This window comes from Asterias rubens, chromosome 16 (assembly GCF_902459465.1).
Source record: "Asterias rubens chromosome 16, eAstRub1.3, whole genome shotgun sequence".
Lineage (NCBI taxonomy): Eukaryota > Metazoa > Echinodermata > Asteroidea > Forcipulatida > Asteriidae > Asterias > Asterias rubens.
Window position 1 is genome coordinate 12,418,022 of NC_047077.1, and position 22,223 is coordinate 12,440,244.

General features: G+C 38.9%; 2 protein-coding genes across 2 annotated transcripts; one reads left to right on the forward strand and one right to left on the reverse strand.

The window, feature by feature from the left end:
- Positions 1–8,548: 8,548 nt before the first annotated feature.
- On the reverse strand, positions 8,549–16,195 carry LOC117300680 (60S ribosomal protein L7-like). Its single transcript, XM_033784406.1, has 6 exons — positions 16,116–16,195; positions 13,860–13,965; positions 13,000–13,166; positions 12,656–12,793; positions 9,777–9,886; positions 8,549–9,086 (listed from the first exon to the last, which is right to left on the reverse strand). The coding sequence occupies exons 1-6, from the start codon at positions 16,154–16,156 to the stop codon at positions 8,878–8,880; spliced, it is 771 nt and encodes a 256-aa protein (XP_033640297.1). The 5' UTR covers positions 16,157–16,195; the 3' UTR covers positions 8,549–8,877.
- Positions 16,196–16,229: 34 nt separating this feature from the next.
- Positions 16,230–22,223, forward strand: LOC117300679 (epidermal retinol dehydrogenase 2-like). Its single transcript, XM_033784405.1, has 7 exons — positions 16,230–16,424; positions 16,891–17,147; positions 18,118–18,257; positions 18,931–19,062; positions 19,816–20,060; positions 20,467–20,592; positions 21,055–22,223. The coding sequence occupies exons 2-7, from the start codon at positions 16,970–16,972 to the stop codon at positions 21,146–21,148; spliced, it is 915 nt and encodes a 304-aa protein (XP_033640296.1). The 5' UTR covers positions 16,230–16,424; positions 16,891–16,969; the 3' UTR covers positions 21,149–22,223.

The window sequence follows — 22,223 nt, forward strand, 5'->3', positions numbered from 1 at the left end:
GTGTTCAAGTAAATTAATATATAAAACATGTATAATATGATAATTTACGATGGCATTTCTAAATCGAGCGAGACGTGATCTTTCACACCCAGAATCTCTTACGATTACCACCATGGTTTAATAACAAACTTGAATTGAACTTTCTCAAATTCCACAACTGATCCATTGCCGAGTATTTCTGGCTTCACTGATGAAAGGGTAAAGGTGGGTTTAGGACTGTTAGACGCGGATTGTACTAGTGACGTTTCCATGTACCGGCGATCCTGATCAAATTTTAAGACGTGGTTTCCCCAAGACCATGTCTCCTCAAACTTTAGGCACTGCAGCCGATTTTACGAAATGTTCGGATTAGTCATAATAATTTTTTTTATAATCTCGAATTAGGACAACTCGTTCTAGCTGAAATGAAGTCAATGCGTCCTAACGTATGAATGAGGAACATACAAACTCGTCCTTCCTATTATTAATCCTAAGTCATGAAGAGTTTGGTGAATTAAACGGCTTGCTGGACACGTTCTGTAACTGTTTTAGACCAGTATTCCCATTTGTGTACCCTATGGTAGGTCTATGCATATTAAATAACAAACTTGTGTGAAAATTTTGGCCCAATTGGGCATCGACGTTGCAAGAGAATAACGAAAGAAAAACACCCTTGTTGCACTTCTGTTTGCCTAAAAAAGGGCTTTAGGCCTGAAGTCTTTTAATATTTGAGTGAGAAAGAATCTCTTCTTCAAAATGTACGCTACTTTAAAGCTGTTTCTCACAGTGTTTTATTCTATATATCAACAGCCCATAGTCCATTGCTCCGTCACCAGGTAAGTTTTTATACTAACACTTATTTCGAGTAACTACCAGTGCCTGTGAATTTGATGAGCTTTTAATTTTGCAAGAAACATGACGGTTTCTTTGCCGAAAATGACCGGGAAAACTTTTAGGTAAAACCTGACAATGCATTTATTTCTGCCAGAACCCGGAACCGGGTCAATTCTGACCTGGGCGTTACTCGAGTGTGACGGGGGGGGGGGGGGAGCTAGCGTTGTTGTTTAAGACAATAGTCAGTGACCGAGACACCCATGCTCTATGTCGAGACCAAGAACCGCATTTTGTACACATTTAATCGAATAGACCCACAAAAATTTGCAGAAAGCATTTTTGAAAGGTATATTATTTTTTTACTTAATAAAATTCAATTTTAATGGCGATTTATACTTTTGTTCGTTTGTGTGGAACTATATACAGCTCCATTTATTCCCCTTGTAGGCCTCCTCCAACAAAAATACAATTCCAATGTTACTCGGAAATTTAAACAAAATATTTGTTTCTCTTTTTCATCGCCCTGTATCCTTTGGCAATTTGGTGCTTTATATACGGTTATTAAAATTGTTATAACTTACAAATTATTGTTATAACTTACAAAGGAAAAATACATCAGGAAATATAACAGACTATTAAACCTAAGACTCGAGTCTTGCGAGGACCAGCAGTTAGAAAAACAGTAGGAATTGAAACTTTAACTTGTCTTTTTTTAAAGCATTGTTATGGCAATAAAGAAGATTGTACATTCTGTCAATTAATTAAACCCAGCTATACCGCTTTGCGAATTAGATGAACTGACAGTTTCCTATATCGGCTCCATCGTTGATAAACCGTTACAGTGTGATGGTAACCCGTCCACTCACCCGTGCCAGGGGCTTCTATAGTGGCTTAAAGGTCTCCTGCAATACATTCAATCTTAATTGGGAGATTCCGGATTGGATAATTTTAGTAAACCAGCCTAATTAAGGATAGAATGTACCAATGAGATTGCACTTCATTGGCCCAGTTCTAGCGCAGACTAAAACATCTTTACTTGGGCTTTAGTTTATAATCGGTGTCTAGATCAAAGTCTGGACCTCGATGAGTTTTAACAAAGTAGAGATTCAAACTAATTGAATGATCTTTCTTAATGTATGTCCAACCATAGTATGTATGCGATAACCCATATTTAGGACATACGGGCTCGCCATGTGTGTGTGTGGTTCCTTAAGATAGTGTGCAAAATGTGTTGCACTTTAGGAGCACAGAGGTTTAAGATGGTTTGCCTGTAACGGCTTTATCGGGACACCGAACTTCCTTAAATACGTACGCAATGATTCACGATTTGTGCCCCAGCCAACGGAATATCCCCGTAAGTAAATATGTCATTATTCGCGACGTGTCCCAAGTTCACGTAATGGTTTACGTGAATGTTCAAAAGTTGTGCTATAGTTACAAATAAAATTGACGTAATCATTCATGTGTGGTGCCCAATGTATGATTGTCAATCCACCACAGAGTGTCAGATTAACAGTGGGTACATCCGTCTTCAACAAGATGTAACGAGTCTTGTTTTATGAAATCATTTTGACCTGAAACAATGCTCACAACCGTAAACATGTTTTCGTGATTTCATTGCAACACACTGGATGTTAGTGAAACTCAAACTTGTTTCATTCCCTCACGTTTGACCCAGGTATGGGCTTTTTCTCAAAGGCCAAAAAGCGAAACTAACATACAAAAATAATAAAAGGGAGTATACCTAATGCAAAACAGGGCAAGCGCTGATGAACTGTCCCTTTCCCCTCCCCCCTTTTTTGAATGTACATTAGTAGTGACCTTACCTAAAATTTGTAAACTATTGATTTTAAAAAGGGTTCCAGTTATAACGAAACATATCCTTTTTAATTTCCCATGGAGCAGCTCCTATTATTCTCCATATACATTCAGAACGGTTCAGAGGGAGCTTTGATGCGGGTGTTTCCATTAGTTAGCGTCATGTTCGCCTAAGGGCTGTATTCACGTATGTTTCCTTTATATTGTATATCAAAATTTTCATCATCTTACGTTCCTGTCATCTGAACTGACACATGGAGGTCGGTGAATAGAGGGCCCGGTGTTTTTGCTGTCAGTTCGTGGTCGACGTTTGGGAGTCAGTAAATGTTTTGGGATTTGAGTGTTTTAAAGGCACCGAACACTATTGGTAATTACTCAAAATAATTGTTAGCAATTACTTTGTAAACGAGCATAAACATATAGGACATTGTGAGAAACGGCTCCACGAAGTAAGGTAGTTTTGAAAGAGGTTATTTCTTACTAACTAAGTTAATAACAAAAGACTTCAGCTGAAGTGGTGCAACAAGGGTTAATTTTTCTTTTATAAATCTCTTTTAACTTCGACGACCAATAAAGTGAGTCAAAATTTTCACAAGTTTATTATTTATATGCATAAAATTGTGATACACCATACGTGAGAATACTGGTATTTGACATTATAACAAATTAGTGTCCAGTGCCTTTGAAATTCTTATCACGTGGGAATGCGAGAAATAGTGTACGAGATGATTCAATGAATTTCTACAAAGAAGTGTATTAAAGTATGGATATAATAAGCTGTAAATGAATTGAAGTGATCAATTGGGTAACTTTTCGGCAGTTTTTACGGAGCGTTAAAGACACTGGACATTACTATTGGTAATTTTCAAAGATCAGTCTTCTCACTTGATGGATATCAACATATGCATGAAATAACAAACCTGTGAAAATTTGAGCTCAATTGGTCGTCGAAGTTGCTAGATATAGCGATGAAAGAAAAAACCCTTGTCAAGCATAGTTGTGTGCTTTTAGATGGTTGATTTCGAGACCTCAAATTCTAAATATGGGGTCTCAAAATCAAATTCGTGGAAAATAACTCCTTTCTCGAAAACTATGTCACTTCATAGAGGGAGCCGTTACTCACAATGTTTTATACTATCAACCTCTCCCCATCTCTTACTCAATATAAAGTTTTATGCTAATAATTATTTTGAGTAATATTACCAATAGTGTCCACTGCCTTTTAGAAAAGGGAAATAAGTCATAATTATGACTGACATCTCATTGTTGACTTAATAGGCCTACATGTCATTTTTATTTCGAACAAGTCACAATTATGACTAAGAACAAGTCATATTCATGACTTATATCTCAAAATGATGCCTTACTTTGTTATTAATATATGACTTAATTGGCACAAATTATAATTATGACATATATACTAAATCATACTATGGGCTAAAAATAATGACTTATGCCATTCAATGAGGCATACAAGTCATTATATGACTGCGTATTTTATACAGAGTCATAACTTTGATTTTAACTTGTATAATATCATAATAATTATGATACATCAGTCATACTCTGACTTTTCTGTAACTACCTGACCAACACACAGCTACCCCCCATGACTGAGTGTAGTTGATAAATCAGAGTGCTTTGTTCTAACTGGTAAGGAGCAGACTTCACTGCCCATGAACAGAGACTCGATCCCACATTGCGCAAAGTCACCCCACGCACAGTCTTGAAGTCAAGACGGTAATTGTTAAGCGCGGTGTGTAGTTACAGCGCGGTGTAGCTGCGGGGACGATACACACACCCTCGATCCCAGTATGTGTGTGTGAGTCGCCTCGCGCTACCTACGACTGTTGCATGTGTATAATCGCACTGTGACTGTTGCATGAAAGGAAGACAAATAGGCAGCGCCTAACGACTTGTCATCAAGTCTACCCAACGTAGGGCCTACCACCTCTCGATGACACTGGTCAGTAAACTTGCATCTCAAGCTTCTCTGATCCGTTATCTTGCATGACCAGACAATCAACAGCGCCCTACTATTAAATCCAACTCATAGCTTTAACAATTATTTTAAACAGCGGATAAAACAAGTAGATTGGATGGTTGAAGTAGTTTCTTACAAAATAATATTGCAGATATCTTTTTAAAGTAATTAAAATGCTACAACTTTTCCTTTGTGCAACTACCTGACGAATCAGAACTTTTCCTTTGTGCAACTACCTGAAAAACACAGCGCACACGATATTCCACTGATTCATGAAAGACCTAAAGTCATTGAATTGACGAATCAGAATTCTTTGAAAGACCTAAAGTAATTGATTTGACGAATCAGAATTCTTTGTTCTCACTCACGAGTTAGGAGCAGACTTTACTGCCCGTCGTGAACTGAGTCTCTCGACCCTACATATTTCATTGTGCAAAGTCTACCCACGGATAGGCCTACCCATGGATCGAGCTAGCTTATTCCCCCACTCGATGACAGTGGTCAGTAAACTTGTGTTGAGCTTCTCCGATCCATTATCTTGGACGAGCAGACGAGCTCGAGCGTCCTTTCATTAAATCCAACCATATCCGCCAATCGACAACTGCAACACCTAGGGCTTAGCATTTCTTGATAAATGGACCTTGGAGGGACAGAAGGGCAGGGTCGTTGATCTGCTTGGTTTAATAAAGAAAGGGAATGAACACAAGCATGTGGTCTCATTAGTATTGGCCCAAGACAATGGTCTCATCCAATTGAAACAACCGCGAGCAGATATAGGGGTGGGTGGGTGTAGCAAAGTTAAAGCCCGGTTCATACTTTTTGCGAATGTCAATGCGATGAGGTTTGATCCGCTTGGCTCAATAAAGAAAGGGAAGGAACCAGTGGTCTTATCCAATTTCGACGCCGGTGTGTGGCAGGTTTTTTCTAGGACGAACGTGGGTAATTATCTGCACACTTTTGTCCTGGGAAAAAAAACGTTACACACCGGGGTCAACCCAGGGAAGCTAAACGAACGCACCCTATGTTTGGGTGGGTGGGGGTAGCAACACTAAAGTCCGGTTAATACTTCATGCGAATGCCGAATTTTGACGTCACCGCGCAACGAATTCGCAACAATTGAACTGTGTTGAACTTCTGTGAAAACAGCCATGTCATGTCAAAACTCGTATCGCATTTGCATTTGCAGAGAGTATAAACCGGGCTTAAGAAGTCCGACTTGTATGTGTTTTATCAGGCATTGCGGATTAGCAAGGAGGGTTCCTCAAGCAAATATCTCTTCAAGCTAAATGTTGCTATATCACGGACCTCATGATGCATTTTTTGACGTCAGTGTAGTGGGCGCCACGTCAAATGGTGCCACCAGATTTCAGTGGACAGCGATTTCATTGGACTTGTGTTTTCTGTTTGATTGGTCCAAGGTGACGTTTGGCAGATGCACTTTCGGCCGTCTGCGTATTATTATGAATGTAGGTGAAAGGTGATTATGGACGGGGATTGACCTAGGCCACTCTGTGGCGTAATTCACGAGCCTTGAAGTGTGACGTGAGATGTTCAGGCTAACGTGAACTCGTCTTGACGTTTATTTCCTTATAGTTTGACCTAAGATGACGGCATAGTGATGAAGTCCAATTAAAGCCCAGAGAGTAGTATGTCTAAGCAATGCAACTCTCTTGCACTTTTCACGAGTAAAACACATCCAAAAAGGTGGTCAATGACGCGTATTGCAACCCATCCATTGTGATGGCTTTAGTAGGCATGCATGCACTAAATTATCAAGGTATACCATGATAATTTAGTCTTCCTGATATCAATAAGAAATACAGCCCTGTTCAGAATTATTGAGCGCTCGAACATTATACCCAGGTGGTTTCTAGCTATAAATATATCAGAGGATATGAACCTGTGCCAACGACCGAGTCTTCTAACTTTTTGGTGGGGTGATAGTCAACACATTTTAGGAGGGTAAAATTTTGACTTTTTGAATGGTAGGGAACAGATCAAACTTATGTTGACCAAAACAATACTTAACTTGCCTTTAAGCGTCTTTTGAAAGCATCCCGATGAATTAACATTTCCTGTGAGTTGTTTTACTTTTCTGGAAAAGTTCAGTCGGTCAATAAATTGGTATAATGTCAGACCATCGAGAAAGCGTTAGCTCAAGTGCAATGATGATTTTACTTGAAATTTTGTCAATACATCGTGGGCTTCGGCTTATAATTATTGTAGGACCGTATACTATTTTGTTATGTACAGACCTTCTGACAGGCTAGCCGACGCAGTTATGAAGCTTTGGCTTCAAAAAGGTTCACCGACTAAACGCAACTTTCTTAAAGGTCAGGCTCCTGGGATGGGAAGAGATCAGGGACAGGCTCAAGGTAACATCATTCAGTCCCCTCCTCATTCTTAAAACAAGGTCGTCCTACTTGCACACTTCTGATACCGCGAACCTGCGGACATGGTTCTTCAACGGGTAATGTCACTTTCCCGTTGTAGAAAAATAGTGGGGGCCATCCAGGGTATAGGGTTCCTGGTCCCCTGCCTAAAAGGTCAACTTACTTTGGCATTGCACCTCAGTTACCGCGGACATGTGTGGTTCTAAAAACACGGACACTGCCATTTTCCCTCTGTGGTTATAACGGGGAGGCCTGTCACAAGGTAAATTCCTGCGATCCCCTTGGTCTTAAAGAGGTCAACTTACTTTGATCTTGCACCTCTCAGAGACCGAACCAGTGGGTAAGGGGTTTTCGAATGTCCCTTTGTTCCGTGTTGAAAATAATAAACGGTGATACATGACCATTTAATTTATATCAACTTTTTAAAGTAGGAAAACCCCATAATTTAATATACTGTGGACCGAACTCCAAATGTGGTGCCCTGGTATTATCGGACCTTATTAAATTGTTCTTTAGCAGTAAACAATTCAAATTATTATTTCACGCCATCTTTCTCCGGGAAGCGGGAGTGGGTGGGGGTTAACAGCACAGCTGTTAGATGTAAACACAATCAAGGGTTAAGATGTCAAAACAAATGATGACCCGTTTAAAGGTCAAACTGAAATGCCAAAATATCCTTAAAAGGTAACGCAATACGTCTTCACTAATTACCATCATTTGGGGAAAAAAAATACTTTCCTAGACTTATTATTAGGCTACAGCTGACACCAAATAGCTCTGGTATTCTTCAAATGTAATTAGAACCGAGTAAAATAGGGATCAAAACTGAGGAAATGGTAGAGGGAGTTAGAACATGCTCAGGTTAAAGGATACAGGAATTTGGAGGCCATCCTAATCACCTGATGTCGTTGAGTGATGTCCCCCTATACGTTGGTTCACGCCGTGTAATGAAACGGGAGGATTCCATGTTGGATTCACCATCGAGTATATAGATAGACTTGATTTCAAGTCTGAGATTCTGGTTATTTTACATGCAGAGTATGCTGCGCGTTTTTACATGACGCGGCGTTAATACACGTAAACCTAACTTGCCCACGAACATGGTGAGCGTGGCACAAGTCGCCGCGTATGACCCGCGTGCAAGGGGTCAATAGGCAAAGGAAATTTGACACCTGGAGCCGATTTCACAAAGCAATAAAATTCATCCCTATACAAATTTTCAGTTTCACCATAGTGATTTGTGTTGAAACATCACGTTTTACTAAGCACCTACGATTGATTCGCAGTTACGATCAATCTTAGATCTTTGTGAAATCGGCCTGCCATTATGTAAAAGTCTTGAACCAAAGACCTCCCGATTATACCAACTGAGCATTCCAACCCGATGTTTTCATCTAAAAAGTCATCTTTATTTTATTTAACACATGGCACATTTTCTCTACCATTTTCTTTAACCATTAGAAAAAACCTGTGCCAAATCAGACCTAAAAACATGCAAAAGAAACCGAAGAAAACAATAAATAAAACAAAACACAATCCATTTCCATTTATAGTAAGATGTTGGTTTTTTTATTGGGCTTCTGAACCAGTATTGTCCACATTTATATCACATTTGACTGTGTCACTAATTTTATAGTGATTGAAAACAGGCATTTTCATTAGTATCTTCAAAGTAAAAGCCGTCTCCGAATAAAGTGGCTATGGCTGCTGCTATGGGATCACTTTGGAACCATTAGCAAAAGCCGCAGCCACAACTGTCAATTCAGACACGGCCTAACAGTGACCCTTCTTTGAACGCTTCAAGATGGACACTCTCTATTGTGCCGAGAAACTCCTCCTCTTCTCCCTGTGGTCTTCTTAAAGTCGGACTCAATTCATGTGACGGATGAAGTCATTGATCTTGTCCTCTCTGTTGCCGTAGTCACCGCCCTCGACGTAGTGGTTTCCCTTCTTGCGGTAGCCACCACGGGGACTGCTGAGCTTGAAGGGCCAGAGGAAGTTGTTGGCGTACTTGAATCGGGGACCTGTGGTGAAGATCTCGTGGATGAGATCTTCGACACAGATGATGCCCCACTTGCCTGAAATAACAAAATTGATAACAAAATAATTCAGTTGCCTAACAAGTTGCATTTTTAAAGAGTAATTTTCGAATATTGTTATAGTTACTCAAGATTTAGTGTTTTCCAGACAATTAAATTGTACTAAGCATATTGTTGCTGTGCTTAGGTACTTTTTGTTCTCAAGCAGCATTATGAAATAGCGCGCTGGTATGTAGGTATGCATATTGAGATTAAGGGGAACATGATTAAATCCCCACATCCCACCCATGATGCATAACTTGGGATTGATCTCCTTCCGCTAACGACCACAGATGACACTGATACATCATTGCGGTGCTTTATTGGAAGTCACGAGCTGTGTGTTGATAAAAGACATGTCTCTTAAAACTATTTTGTTGAGATATCAATGTAAACCACAAGGGAAATTGAAAGGGTAATTCTTCATTCTTTTGAATTTCTTTGTTTTGTTGTCCTCTTATAGTCCTAGCGACCAGGGCCCAATTTAATAGTGCTGCTTAGCAGCCGATTTTGTGCTGCTAACCGCAAGCACACGAAAAGGCATACTAACCTTCCAGTGCTTACCGCACAAATAAATGACATCACAATGCAAATCCATGGTTAACACGCAATATGGCCGCCCAATTTTTCTGCTAACCAGGAAAAAGTTACCAGTCAAGGATGAACAAAATCATTGAAGTTAGAACATACCTAGTGTTCCCTCAACGACGTCGTTTGAGGTGATTGGTACACGCCTCATCTGGACTTTGCCGAATCCACGCTTGTAGATCAGCTCACGCACAGACTTCAAATTGGGGTACCTATTAAATTAAAAAACAAACTCACATTAATTGCAATACTATCCTGAAAAAAGAAAAATTGAACAATTCAAATGCGGGAATTTGATATCAGACAAAATAAGTGTGAAAAATATCAGACAAAATAAGTACGGAGACATCTTCTAGAAGCCAAGGCTTGTAGTGAAGTGCCATACAAGGACACACAGAAACAAACTCGACATACCAAAGGACAACAAATTTGCAAAGCCTGGTTGGAGCAACGCTGGACATGGAGTGAACTTATTGCGAATCGCTCAGGAGTGCATTTTGGCGACCCCCACCAGAAACATTGGTTATCGGTTGAGCGTTTTCGCGTATTCGGTTGAGCACAGTGACGATGCTGTTCAGACTAACCGGTAACCGACTTGTTGAGTTGGTTGGGCTTTGGTTGGGATCGCCAAAACGCACTCCAGATTGACCGTGACGGTAATGGTGTTACCATTCAAATACCTGTCCCACAACATGGAGTCTGTGTGAGCACGCGTCATAGAAATCAAACCCATAGATATAGAGCATAATACTCTTGAACTATGATCAAACCAGGAATGCTGTGTACTTCGTTGATGTACGCTTTTAGACGTGCATTTGGTCTGTCGTGCATTATGGACACCTTTTATTCGTAGCAACAAAGGGGTTACTCGATTTGGTCTATTGGGAATAAAGCAGTTTGATTTTAGTTGTACACTGATTTGTGATGATACTGCACAAAAAAACAACGAGTATGGTGCATGTACCGGCCTCAAAATACGCACCCTCAGCAATTGCTGTGTTGCACTGTGATTTTGCTTTGTGCCCTTTGCAAAGCTCTAATACGAATTAACATTATCCTCCTAGAAGTTGCCCCTTTACCAGAGTTAAATTGTTGTGCTCATTCAAGAGTGTATTTCAAGGCCTGAAAAAGTTTACATGTTGAAGGATAACAAGGGCCAATGACACTGCATGGAGGCAATGGACCCTTCCCATGAAATATGCTAATCACATTCACGCATGCGCACAGACCCTGTTGGTTGGCAAACGCCATAGAGTTGTGCACTTAGCAAGCGCGCAATCGCGTCTGCGTCATGCACCCATTAGCCGTGAACAAAACAGCGCGATGTTCCCTCATTTTGCCAACCAAAATGTTAGTGCGCACGCGCTATGTGCAATTTACATATTTCATGGGAAGGGTCTTTTGCCTCTATTCCCAACTTCATAAAGCCTGTAAGCACAAAAACTTGCTTTAAACACAGAGTAGTATTGCTTAGCAGAATCAGGGTACCAGCCCAAATTACATTAAAATTGCGATAATAGGGCTGGTGTCCCACGCAATTTGTGTTTGGAAAGAACATTTTTCAAGCAGTATATGTTGCTTCACAATTGCTCGGCTGTTAATTTGTTTCTGTTAAGCAATACTTGCCTGTGCCTCGCAATTTTTTGTGCTTGCAGGCGTTATGAAATAGCCCCCTGGTATGTAGGTATGCATATTGAGATTAAGGGGAACATGATTAAATCCCCCCATCCCACCCATGATGCATAACTTGGGATTGATCTCCTTCCGCTGACGACCACAGATGACACTGAAACATCATTGCAGTGCTTTATTGGAAGTCACGCGCTGTGCGTTGATAATGCAGTGGAATGGCTTGAAATTTCAACTTGCAGGAAAATATTACCGAAGAGTACCCGAGTCAAGAATGCAAAAACATACAAAGTGTTTTTCAATGACCTCATTTTTATGACAGGAGTAAAAATACCCAACTAATGGCTCCCAACTCCAGCCACCCAAATTGACTTGTCATCTCCAGTAACTTTATATAGCGCTGCAGTCTAGTCACGTGTCAGAGCCTGCCTTAATCCACGATTTAGAGGACTCAATTTTAGCCCCCGGAACCAGGGGTGGATTTCACAAAGAGTTAAGACTAGTCTTATCTCGAGTAACTTAGGACTAGCCTTAGGTTTTTCATATCTCCTACGACTAGTCCCAAGTTAGGACTAGTCCCAACTCTTTGTGAAATCGACCCCAGGTCCTAAAATAGGTTTACGACAAACTACCCTTTCAATCAGTCTGGCATTTTGTGCCATATCACACAAAACATTTTAAATGATAATTGCCTGTAGAGAGACCCTGTACATTTATACAGCCTTTCTGGCAGACAAAATACTACACAAGTCTTGTTAGAAACTTTACATTTTGAGTAAGAATTTCCACAAAAATTAAAGAGCCATTTATAGCTCAGCTGAACAAGCTTCGAGATGGCAATGTTTGCATCCTTTCTTCATATCATTAGCTGATAAAAACCAGAAGATGCTATCTCCATAAAAATTTAAGATTTTGTGTTCTTGCATTGGGTTGTATTACAAATGTCCAAGCTCCAACCTGATTTGTAGAATTGTTAAAAAAATACACGGTCAGCCGTTCCACAATTAGGCAAAATGGAACATTCCAAATCTAACCTCATGGAACAATGGACCCTTTCCATGAACATGCTGTAATTCCTATTAACATGCGTACAAACCTATTGGTTGGCAATACCCAATAGAGTTGTGCACTGAGCAGATGCACAACAGGTCTGCGTCACGCACCCATTACCCATATACTAATCAGCGCGATGTTCTCTCATTTTTGCCAGTTAAGCATGTTAGTGCACGTGCTTTGTGCAATATTTCATGAAAAGGGTCCATCGTCACAATTGCACTATTATACGCATACATTATTTGCATGACAGTGTCAACAAACTTTTGCTTTTAGGTCAATAAATTGAAGCTACTTACCCCCAGGCAATGTAGGGTTCTACAAGACGCAGCATCTGGATTGTTGCCTTGTTGAGACGGATGAAGGTTCCATTGTGGATCTGGCGCAGACGAAGAAGCTGAAGGATCTTACGCACTCTTGGGCTCACACCGTTAATACTAAGGTGTGAAGGAAATAAAGGTGCATATACTTACTCAATGTGTACATCTTTATTGATATATATTACACAGAAGGTCAAATTGTGTGAATCAAGCACTCACTAAACAAAACTTGTTTTTCTCATTTTACATGTAAGAAACAATCGCAGTATTGAAGCATATCGCAAAAGAAAAGTCTCCCATCTCCTAATTTTAGTTTTACTCACCCACGGATTCTGACGACAAATCCGAGTCTGGGCTCGTCAGGAACGTAGAAGTTGTCATGCTTTCTGGCCATGCGCTTCAGTCTGATGGTGTCACGTTCCTTCTTCCTGTACTCCTTGACGTACTGCTCAGCACGCTTGAAGATAGTCTTTCTCTTGGTAGCATTTCTCTGTGAAAAGCAAATTTGTAAGTTACAAAACAACTTATTTGATTCACTTGATTTCCCACATTGAAGTTATAGTTTGATTTGTGAAATACAACAATTTCATATTGGATCTTTGAATTAAGTTATGTAGTTGATATATCCTGCCATAGTAGCCAGGATGCAAAATTGTGTTAAAGGGTTTTGATACCTTTCGTAGATCAAGTTCTTGCAGGCCTGATTGCCTCTTGCCATTGCCTTGGTGCCCTTGAAATGCTCCAGTAAAAATTTTTAAATTTCCTCATCGGGTGCCCTTTGCCAAAGAGAAAATGCCTTGGTGCTCTTGCCCCTTCAAAAACGAAGCATACAGGCCTGTTCTTGGCCATGACATGAATCCCTAATCACAGTGAGATGTAAATAATATAATGTATCTGTAGAAGTCGGGAAAAAAGTGCAAGTGTTTTCATGAGAGTATAGGTGAATCCCTTTTACATGTACATGTACCCTTAAATAATTTTCGTCTCATTGAGACAACAATTATTTTAGTGAAGTTGTTTTACTCATTTCTCAAAAACTACAGCACCTCAGCAAGTAATATTTTTTAAGGACAACTTTTTACCATCCTCATCGTTAAACCATGTTTAATGCAAGTTTGTGTTTTGTTGTTTGTGTTTGTGATACAAAAAGTACCCAAACCCTTTAAATAACAGGAAAAGTTACCTTTTTCTTGAGAAGCCTGATCTGGGCCCTCCGTGCCTTCTCGGTTTGGGCCCGCTTCCTCTTCTTCAAGAGGGTCTCGGGTTGAGTGGGCAGCTTAGTAGGAGCACTGTTAAGAAAATAATAATACAACTAATGAAAAGTTATGAAGCGCACTAACAAAATTAAAATGTAAGCCTATGGCCCTAAATACAAACAATAACAAACACATGTTTAATAACCAAAATTAAAATGTAAGCCTATGGCCCTAAATACAAACAATAACAAACACATGTTTAATAACTAAAATTAAAATGTAAGCCTATGGCCCTAAATACAAACAATAACAAACACATGTTTAATAACTAAAATTAAAATGTAAGCCTATGGCCCTAAATAAAAACAATAACAAACACATGTTTAATAACTAAAATTAAAATGTAAGCCTATGGCCCTAAATACAAACAATAACAAACACATGTTTAATAACCAAAATTAAAACGTAAGCCTATGGCCCTAAATACAAACAATAACAAACACATTTTTAATAACCAAAATTAAAATGTAAGCCTATGGCCTTAAATACAAACAATAACAAACACATGTGTAATAACCAAAATTTTAACGTAAGCCAAAACTAAGATTAAGAAGAAATCCAGAACATGCGATTTTGATGAGAAAATGGATAGGCTCCAACTGGAGCAACACTCAATGTGGTAAAGGAATACAATACAAATGCAATATTTAAGTTCAAGGACATACACATAAATCATCATATTCGAACTTGTTTTACATTGCAGGGGATCAAGCCTACATTGTACTATAACGGCCAGTATATTAAATTAAGTTTTTAAAGAAAAACAATTTTTTTTTTTGGTAGAGCAAAACGGTTTAGATCTTTAGATCTTACAGTTTGTTTATCTTCCCCCAAAAATAAAGACATTTCTTCTTTTATTTACTATTATTTTTAAAAATTTACTTGTCGCTACATGATGAAGTCTCAACATTTAATTTTTAGATATCAAAAACTTTGCGTTTTCCGGTTCTGATTAATAGAATAAAGTATGTGGCTCGGAAGTTTTTTTTTTTAAATGAGATGAAAATACACACTATAGACCAGATGCACATGACATCATATCAGTACGGCGCCCTCGCCTTGAGGTCAAAAGGAGGTTGTTCATTGTCCAATCTATGTGCGTTTCGATTGTTTCGTCACCGTTTGACCTCAAAGATGGCGGCTGGATGACGTCAATGCATAAAGGCTTATCGTTCTTTTCTTTATTTTGTGCAAGTTCGAGGTTGTAATTTTAAATAGAATGTGATTACCGCGCAGCATAGTTTCAACTTTCTGTATCTTGCTAGGCCAACCACTTTTTTATTCTATGAAATAAAAATAATGTAATGGTAGGCCTATATTATATTTAATTTATTCACTTAAAAATGAAAGCGATTGAGATAGCCTATTCCTTTTTGTAAAAATGAGCAAAAAAGTGGTGACATTGACAAGATACAGAGAGTTTTCCAATATTTCAAATAAAATGCATGATTTGTGAATAATCATGATGATCAACTTGAGAAAAAGAAGTCACATTTTCAAAATCAATCAAAAGGAATTGTGCTGTTGACTTGTTCTGTGAAAAAAAACCTTACCAACAAATACAATCGATAGGCCTACTCTCTCAAGTCTCAGTTAGTTTCACGGTAGGCCCATCTATAATTTCTCAGTAACTAAAACCATTCATAAACACTAACAGTCAATGTACATGTCCAGCATGTTCATTCTGCGCCGTTCGTTTCGATACTGACTGACGAAATTAACTTCTTCATATGCGTGGATTACCCACTTTTTGACTGTGAAGACAGAATTTGTAATTTGTATTTAAATTTTAACAACAAAACATCCAACATATTTCGTTTGACAATTGGCAAATTTACAGCTTTATTTAATAGAAAGAACACACTTATTTTTTATGTAAAACTTGGTAAAGATGGTAACATAAGAATCAGGTTTTTCTATCAGATAGCTCTAAAAAAAATCATCGTGACAAATGGAACGATGATGGACCCGTTTGTGTGCTGTGGTGCAGTGTGGTAAACTCCAATGCTAAAGTGTCCCTTCTTCCTGCTCAAAAAGTATATTTCCCTAAACAACATTCCACAAATATAAATAAATTAAAAGGTCCATTATTATATCTTTCTTATTAAATGTTAAAATACACGATTAATTGAACGATTCTTGAGATTAGGATGGATTTAATAAGTATAACAATCTTTCCATACCCTTCCGCCATTTTGCCCGTGTGTAAAAGAGGGAGATACATCCGGGAGCTTCTCAAAGGTCATATGAATATTCATGTTTTAAATGGCCATTCTACCTAGGGGTCAACTCAACACACACAATCATGTGTTTTCGTTGCGCGCTGCCATTCACGTCTTTATCAGAGGGATTTTGTGATGTACGATGAAGATTACGATAAAAAACACCGGACAAAAGGGAAGGGTGCACATCTTTATGCCACTGAGGACACACATACATGTAACTGTTCAGTCGGAACTCAGTAGACAGCCGGAGTTGCGGACGCCATTACGGTGAGAATTATATTCTCGGAAAAGTTTCCGTATGACGCCACCACTTTTTCATTCGATATGAAATAATCTAATTTACCTCAATGAGATATCCCTTTTTCTAAAAATGAGTGAAAACATACGGAAAGTTATCCAAAGGTTGAAATGAACATATAATATGTGCAAAACTGCAACTCTGTTTAAGAAAAAAAAAACTTTTGTTGCAGAATGCTATTTTGTTAAGCCTAGAGAGTCATGATGTGTTTGCATTTATAATATGCTACACACGATCATTTCTCACATTATTTCCATGAGAAAAGTTTCTGTATGGCGCCACCACTTTTTCATTCGATGAAAAATATGAAATAATATAGTATCTAATTTACCTCAATGAGATATCCCTTTTTGTAAAATTTAGTGAAAAAGTGGTGGCGCCATACTGAAGGCATAGTTTTCTTTTTCAAAAAGGTCTGAATACTTTCTTTTCCAGATCAAATCTGTCCTAGCCTAGAGTAGCAGAGATCTTTAAGAACCAGCCAACTTGAGTGGTTACATCTCTATCAGCCAACATGAACGTGGTCCTAGGTGTCCTGTGGTTGACTGTGAAACTCCTTGGCATTTTGGTCTGGTCTTGGATAAAGTGGCTTCTTCCGTCTCGGAAGAAATCTCTGGAGGGTGAAGTTGTTCTTGTGACTGGTGCTGGAAGCGGTATTGGGCGTCTCATGGCTCTCAAGTTCTCTGAGAAAGGTATAGCATGGTGTTGTTGCGATGACTGTAACCCTCTACTCATAAACTTAGAACTTTGTTCCGTTACTGTGCTGTTGGAGATGATGGAAGAACAAACTTCATATAGTTTAAGGAGTAGTGACCTTCCATCCTCCCGACGGTCACAGGAAGGATGGAAGTTTACGATCATTGCAACTATGCATGTGCTGGTGTTGTTTTGTTTGTTGTCTAAGTGTAGAATTGACAATGACTTTGTCAGTCATGCAGTCTAACCACTGGACCACTATCTATGAATGTCTCTCTGACATGTTGACTGAACAAAGTTTTTAACCAGTTCATAAAATGCTGTCGTGAGCCAATTGATAAGCCCATGTTCCTTAAACAGCCAATAAAGGATGATCTCAATATTTCAACTATTACCTTTTTGTGGCCAAATAGACATCGTAGATACCGGTTAATAACCATTTTACTCTCAAAATATGCATTTAGTAATCAACAACTCGAGTCAAAAATTCACCCGGCCGCGCGGCTTTTTCAGCCGAGAGTCAAAACTGTTATAATGACCCCTATGACGCCAGTGACGATTTTCCCCTAATTGGGTTTGAACACAGTTCTCCAGCTTTGGCAAACTGAGGGCGCTATTTTCCACATCAAATAGCCGCCACTGACGTCACGATTCCTTTGTCGCGCGGGTTTGTTTGACCTCGCGTTTTTCAGAAATTTGGCTTGGAGCAAGTGCCTTGCTCAGGGAAACAAGTGTCACAACTGACTTGAACTGACCATGCCAGGATTCAAATCCACATTATGTCTCTATGAATTTGTTATAATGTGTTAACGTTAGCCAGTGTGTTCAGGGGGACACAATGGCATTAACAGACTCACAATATATTTACCTTTAATTGCTACTTTGTTTTTGTTTCTTTGGGAAACTTCATTGTACACAGCCAAGGATTCGGTCTTGAATGTATATTTTGTTTGATGTTTTGTTTAGGGAGTACTTTAGTGTTGTGGGATGTAAATCGCCAAGGCAACCAAGAGACTGCACAAATGATCAAGGATGCAGGAGGGAAAGTCAGTTGCTACAGAGTAGATGTCTCCAAGAATGAAGATGTCAAGCAAGCTGCAAGGCAGGTCAGTAATCATAGCCCAGTTTCATAAAGCTGCAGTACAAAAAATAAGCTAATAAGCACAACACAGTTATTCTTACTAGGATAAAGGGGCAAGCAGCCGATTTCAAGAAACACTAGGATTAATCCTATCTCGAGTTAGGACGAGTAACCTGTCCTAACTTAGGATGGGTTCAATGCCTCCCACGTCTTTGGATACGGAACTGAACTCTGAAGTCCTAAGAATAATCTTAAGTTAGGAAGAGTTTGGTGAAATCGACGGCAGTAAAAATAGACTGGTCTAGGGCACTGGACCTATTAGCTCCAGGGTGTTGTCAGCGGCAGAGTATTGGTTCGAATCCCGGTTGACTTGTGCCCTTTGTAAAAAAAGTTGGGAAGGTAGTTGCTCTACCGGCCAGGCTCCTAGTAGATGATACCCATACTGATACGGGCTTCAAAGGGGATAATCCTGTTTTAGCTCCAAGAGTAGGTGGCAGCATGCCCCTGGTGAGAGTTGATTTGGGTTGACGGCCCAAAATTGTTTTAGTTCAAAGCACTTCGGGACATTTGTGTGAGACGCTATTACATTCAGTTATTATTAATTTATTATTAGGTGCATTTATTTGTAAACATATCCATAATAAAAAAAAGTGAAACATGGTTTCTTTTTGATAAACTTTCCATTCTTCTCTTCAAAGGTCAAGCAAGATATAGGAGAAATTTCTATGCTGGTCAACAATGCTGGTATCGTCATTGGCCGGACACTATTAGACTTGACTGAAGAACAATTCACTAAGACGATGGCAGTGAACGCCATGGCTCATGTCTGGGTAAATATTTATCTTCTGTAATCTTATTAATTTTGGTTTTAACCATACACCGATGTGTGTTAGCACGGTATGTATAGTAGGCCTACATGTACCTTCCAGAGTTCCGTTTATTAGATATTTTCCTTGGAACCTTCTGAAGTTTATTTGTTAATGACAGAAGTACCTACTGATGGTTTCAGGAGCCGATTTCACGAAATGCTAGGATTAATCCTATGTCGAATTAGGACAAGTAACTCGTCCTAACCTAGGATGGGTTCAATGCATCCTAACTAGTATGGTGTACCGAACTTAACTCGTCCTAAGTCCTAAGGTTATTTAACACTAAGTTAGGAAGAGTTTGGTGAAATCGACAGCTGGTCTAAACTGAAACTTCTATTAGGGCTACATAGCTCAGGTTGTAGAGCGCCGACACATTTTATTTTATCTGGAGGTTGCATGTTCACAACCGTTGAGCCTCACGTGCATTTTGACCATTAGCAAAATGGAGCTCGAGAACGCGACAGGATTTGAAAAATCACAGAGAATTTATACAGATTTTCCCACACTATTACAACAAAAAGGGCATCTCTGAATGGCAATAAAAGTTGTTTCAAACCTTGAAGGGTAATGGCCGTGCAGTAAATGACCTCGCCTTTTATTGCATGGACACGACCCTGCTGGTTTAAAAAGGCCGGTTTTAGTACACAGGTCAAGACCTTGTCTCTACTCCTTATATCCTTATATCAATCCTAAACTTTGTATTTCGGAATCTAGACTCTGAAGGCCTTCCTTCCAGACATGATGAAGCGTAACCACGGCCACGTAGTGACCCTAGCTAGCGTCGCTGCCTATCAAGGTCTACCCAAGATGGCAGACTACTCGGCCAGTAAGAGTGCTGCTCTCAACATCCATAATGCTGCTATGCGAGAAGTCAAGATGGAAGGAGTGGATAATGTTCAGTTTACGGTCGTCAATCCTTACCTCATCAACACAGGGATGTTTGAGGGGGTCAAAGTAGAGTAAGTTTCATTGTTCCTTAACACTGTTTTAATTAAAACAAATGACAAAGTTTCTGTATCATGCCACTTATTTTTACCCCATTTGAGTAACTTAGGTTTTTATCATAACGAATGAAAAGTACTGGCAGGATACAGATATTTTTCCAAACAAATTAGTTATAAAAAAACAAAAATAGTGGATTCATGAATTCACTTCTGTTTGCTAATTCAGCAAAACATAATGGGCAGACTCTCATATTCTGGCACCCTGTGTTTGTCTATTTTACACAAATCGCAAGCTGTTGCAAACTCTCTCAATAAAAGACCGCAAGAGACCTGTTTCAGCCTTGACGCACCATAGCAAAGAGTAATCACTTCATGGAGGGCTCTGATTTGAACACTAGCATTTCCTCTTTTTTTCTTTTAGCAATGACATAATAATGCAATCCCTTGAACCTGAATATGTCGCTGAACGCATCTTACATGCTGTGCAGACCAACCAGGAAGTTTTGTTCTTGCCTCGACTGATGTATTTCGTTCTTGGATTGCAACCGTAAGTATCGATGTCTTGCTGCCACCAGGGGCCAATGTCATAAAAATATTTACAAGTCAGCATAATGTGTTTTTCTGTGAGTATTTTGGCTCCATTGGTTTTTTTAAAGTTGTAAGAGAATAATGAAAAAAGAAAAAAAAACATTCTTGCACAATTTTGTGTGCTTTCAGATATATTTGAGTGAGAAATTACTTCAAATACTTCGATACTTCAGAGAGAGCCGTTTCTCACAGTGTTATATACTATCAACAGCTCTCCATTGCTCATTACCAATTAGGTTTTTATGCTAACAGTTATTTTTAGTAATTACCAATAGTGTCCAATGTCTTGAGAAAATGGTTTGGATATTGTGTCCATTATGGGAGGATTTTTAACAGCATCTTATGAATAAATTGAAATTTTCCCCAAAGTGTGCTTAGGAGTTTGAATCATTCTCTCCTGATGACGGCCTTTATCTTTCAGATTTTTACCAGTCAACTGCTTCTTGGAAATTGAGAAATTCTTCAACGTTTGGGGAGCTATGGATGCCTTTGTCGGCAGGAACAAGGGAAAGTAAATCGAGATGCAGGGTCCGGTCGGGTCTGTGTACTCTCACGGCTTCTATGTGTACCTCTAGGACCCCGATTCGTCCCCGGGTCACAAGGATTTGGTGTTCAGTCCAAACCTGACTGCATGAGTTTTTTTTCCCATCAATATTAAGCCCGGTACATACTTCCTTCGAATGCAAATGCAATACGAATTTCGACATCACAAATTTCGCAACGGATAATTCACTTCAGTTGAAATGAGCTCAACTCCTGCGAAACATTCACAGTGAAAACATTTCTGTGATGCCAAAATTCCTATCGCATTCGCATTGGTTGGAAGTATGAACTGGGGTTTCTAAAACTGAAACTTCCTGTGTTGTCTTCTCATGATTGGATTCTTGGCCAGTACAGTGATTAAGTTCTCTTTTATGTGAGTCCTTCGCTTCACAAACAAAAATAAATAAAATAAAATAATATTATGCAATCACAATAATAAGTGCAAAGAAAATGAACGGGTTGATCTTTCTCAGGAACACAAGTATAGAAATAAATCAAATTACATCAGGTGAAGAATGTTTCCAGGGTTATAAGAGACCATGATGTTCTGATCTTGGAAATGGTTTACAATAAGGGAACAAAAGAGTAGGAGACAAGATTTTAGGTCCTTTATCGCACATCCCTACAAGGTTTTAAATTGATAACACTGAAACTGCTTTTTTATTGAAAAAAATTATGAAAAAAAACATTTGATGCAAAGACCGTTCCAAATAATATATAATTAGAATATAGTTCAGTATGAATTAAAGTTATTTATGTTCAATTTAAGAACGGTGTAAATACAGGGTAAAGATCAGGTCCTTGGTCTTGTCAAAACATTAGAATTAGCACTCAAGAAAATCAGTGCGTTTATAAGTGTATGATTGTGGAAGAATAAAGAAATTTGAAGAAAACTGCTTTGAAAAAAAATGTCTGGTTTTGTTTATTTTCCCCCGTTGTTTTGTTCAATCTTGTAACTTGAAAAGAGTTCTCATGACAACACAATATCTTTGATCTTAAAGACACTGGAAAATTCCTAATTACTCAAAATAATTGTTAGCATAAAAA

What these genes read in the sequence shown, in the direction of transcription:
- LOC117300679 (XM_033784405.1), top strand. Translation starts at nt 16,970, where the DNA reads ATGAACGTGGTCCTAGGTGTCCTGTGGTTGACTGTGAAACTCCTTGGC. An exon ending in TCTCAAGTTCTCTGAGAAAG is followed by an intron (nt 17,148 to 18,117) that starts GTATAGCATGGT and finishes TGTTTTGTTTAG; the next exon opens with GGAGTACTTTAGTGTTGTGG. An exon ending in TTTGAGGGGGTCAAAGTAGA is followed by an intron (nt 20,061 to 20,466) that starts GTAAGTTTCATT and finishes TTTTTCTTTTAG; the next exon opens with CAATGACATAATAATGCAAT.
- LOC117300680 (XM_033784406.1), bottom strand. Translation starts at nt 16,156, where the DNA reads ATGTATCTCCCTCTTTTACACACGGGCAAAATGGCGGAAGG. An exon ending in TTTGTCGTCAGAATCCGTGG is followed by an intron (nt 12,794 to 12,999) that starts GTGAGTAAAACT and finishes TTCACACCTTAG; the next exon opens with TATTAACGGTGTGAGCCCAA. An exon ending in CGTCGTTGAGGGAACACTAG is followed by an intron (nt 9,087 to 9,776) that starts GTATGTTCTAAC and finishes TTGTTATTTCAG; the next exon opens with GCAAGTGGGGCATCATCTGT.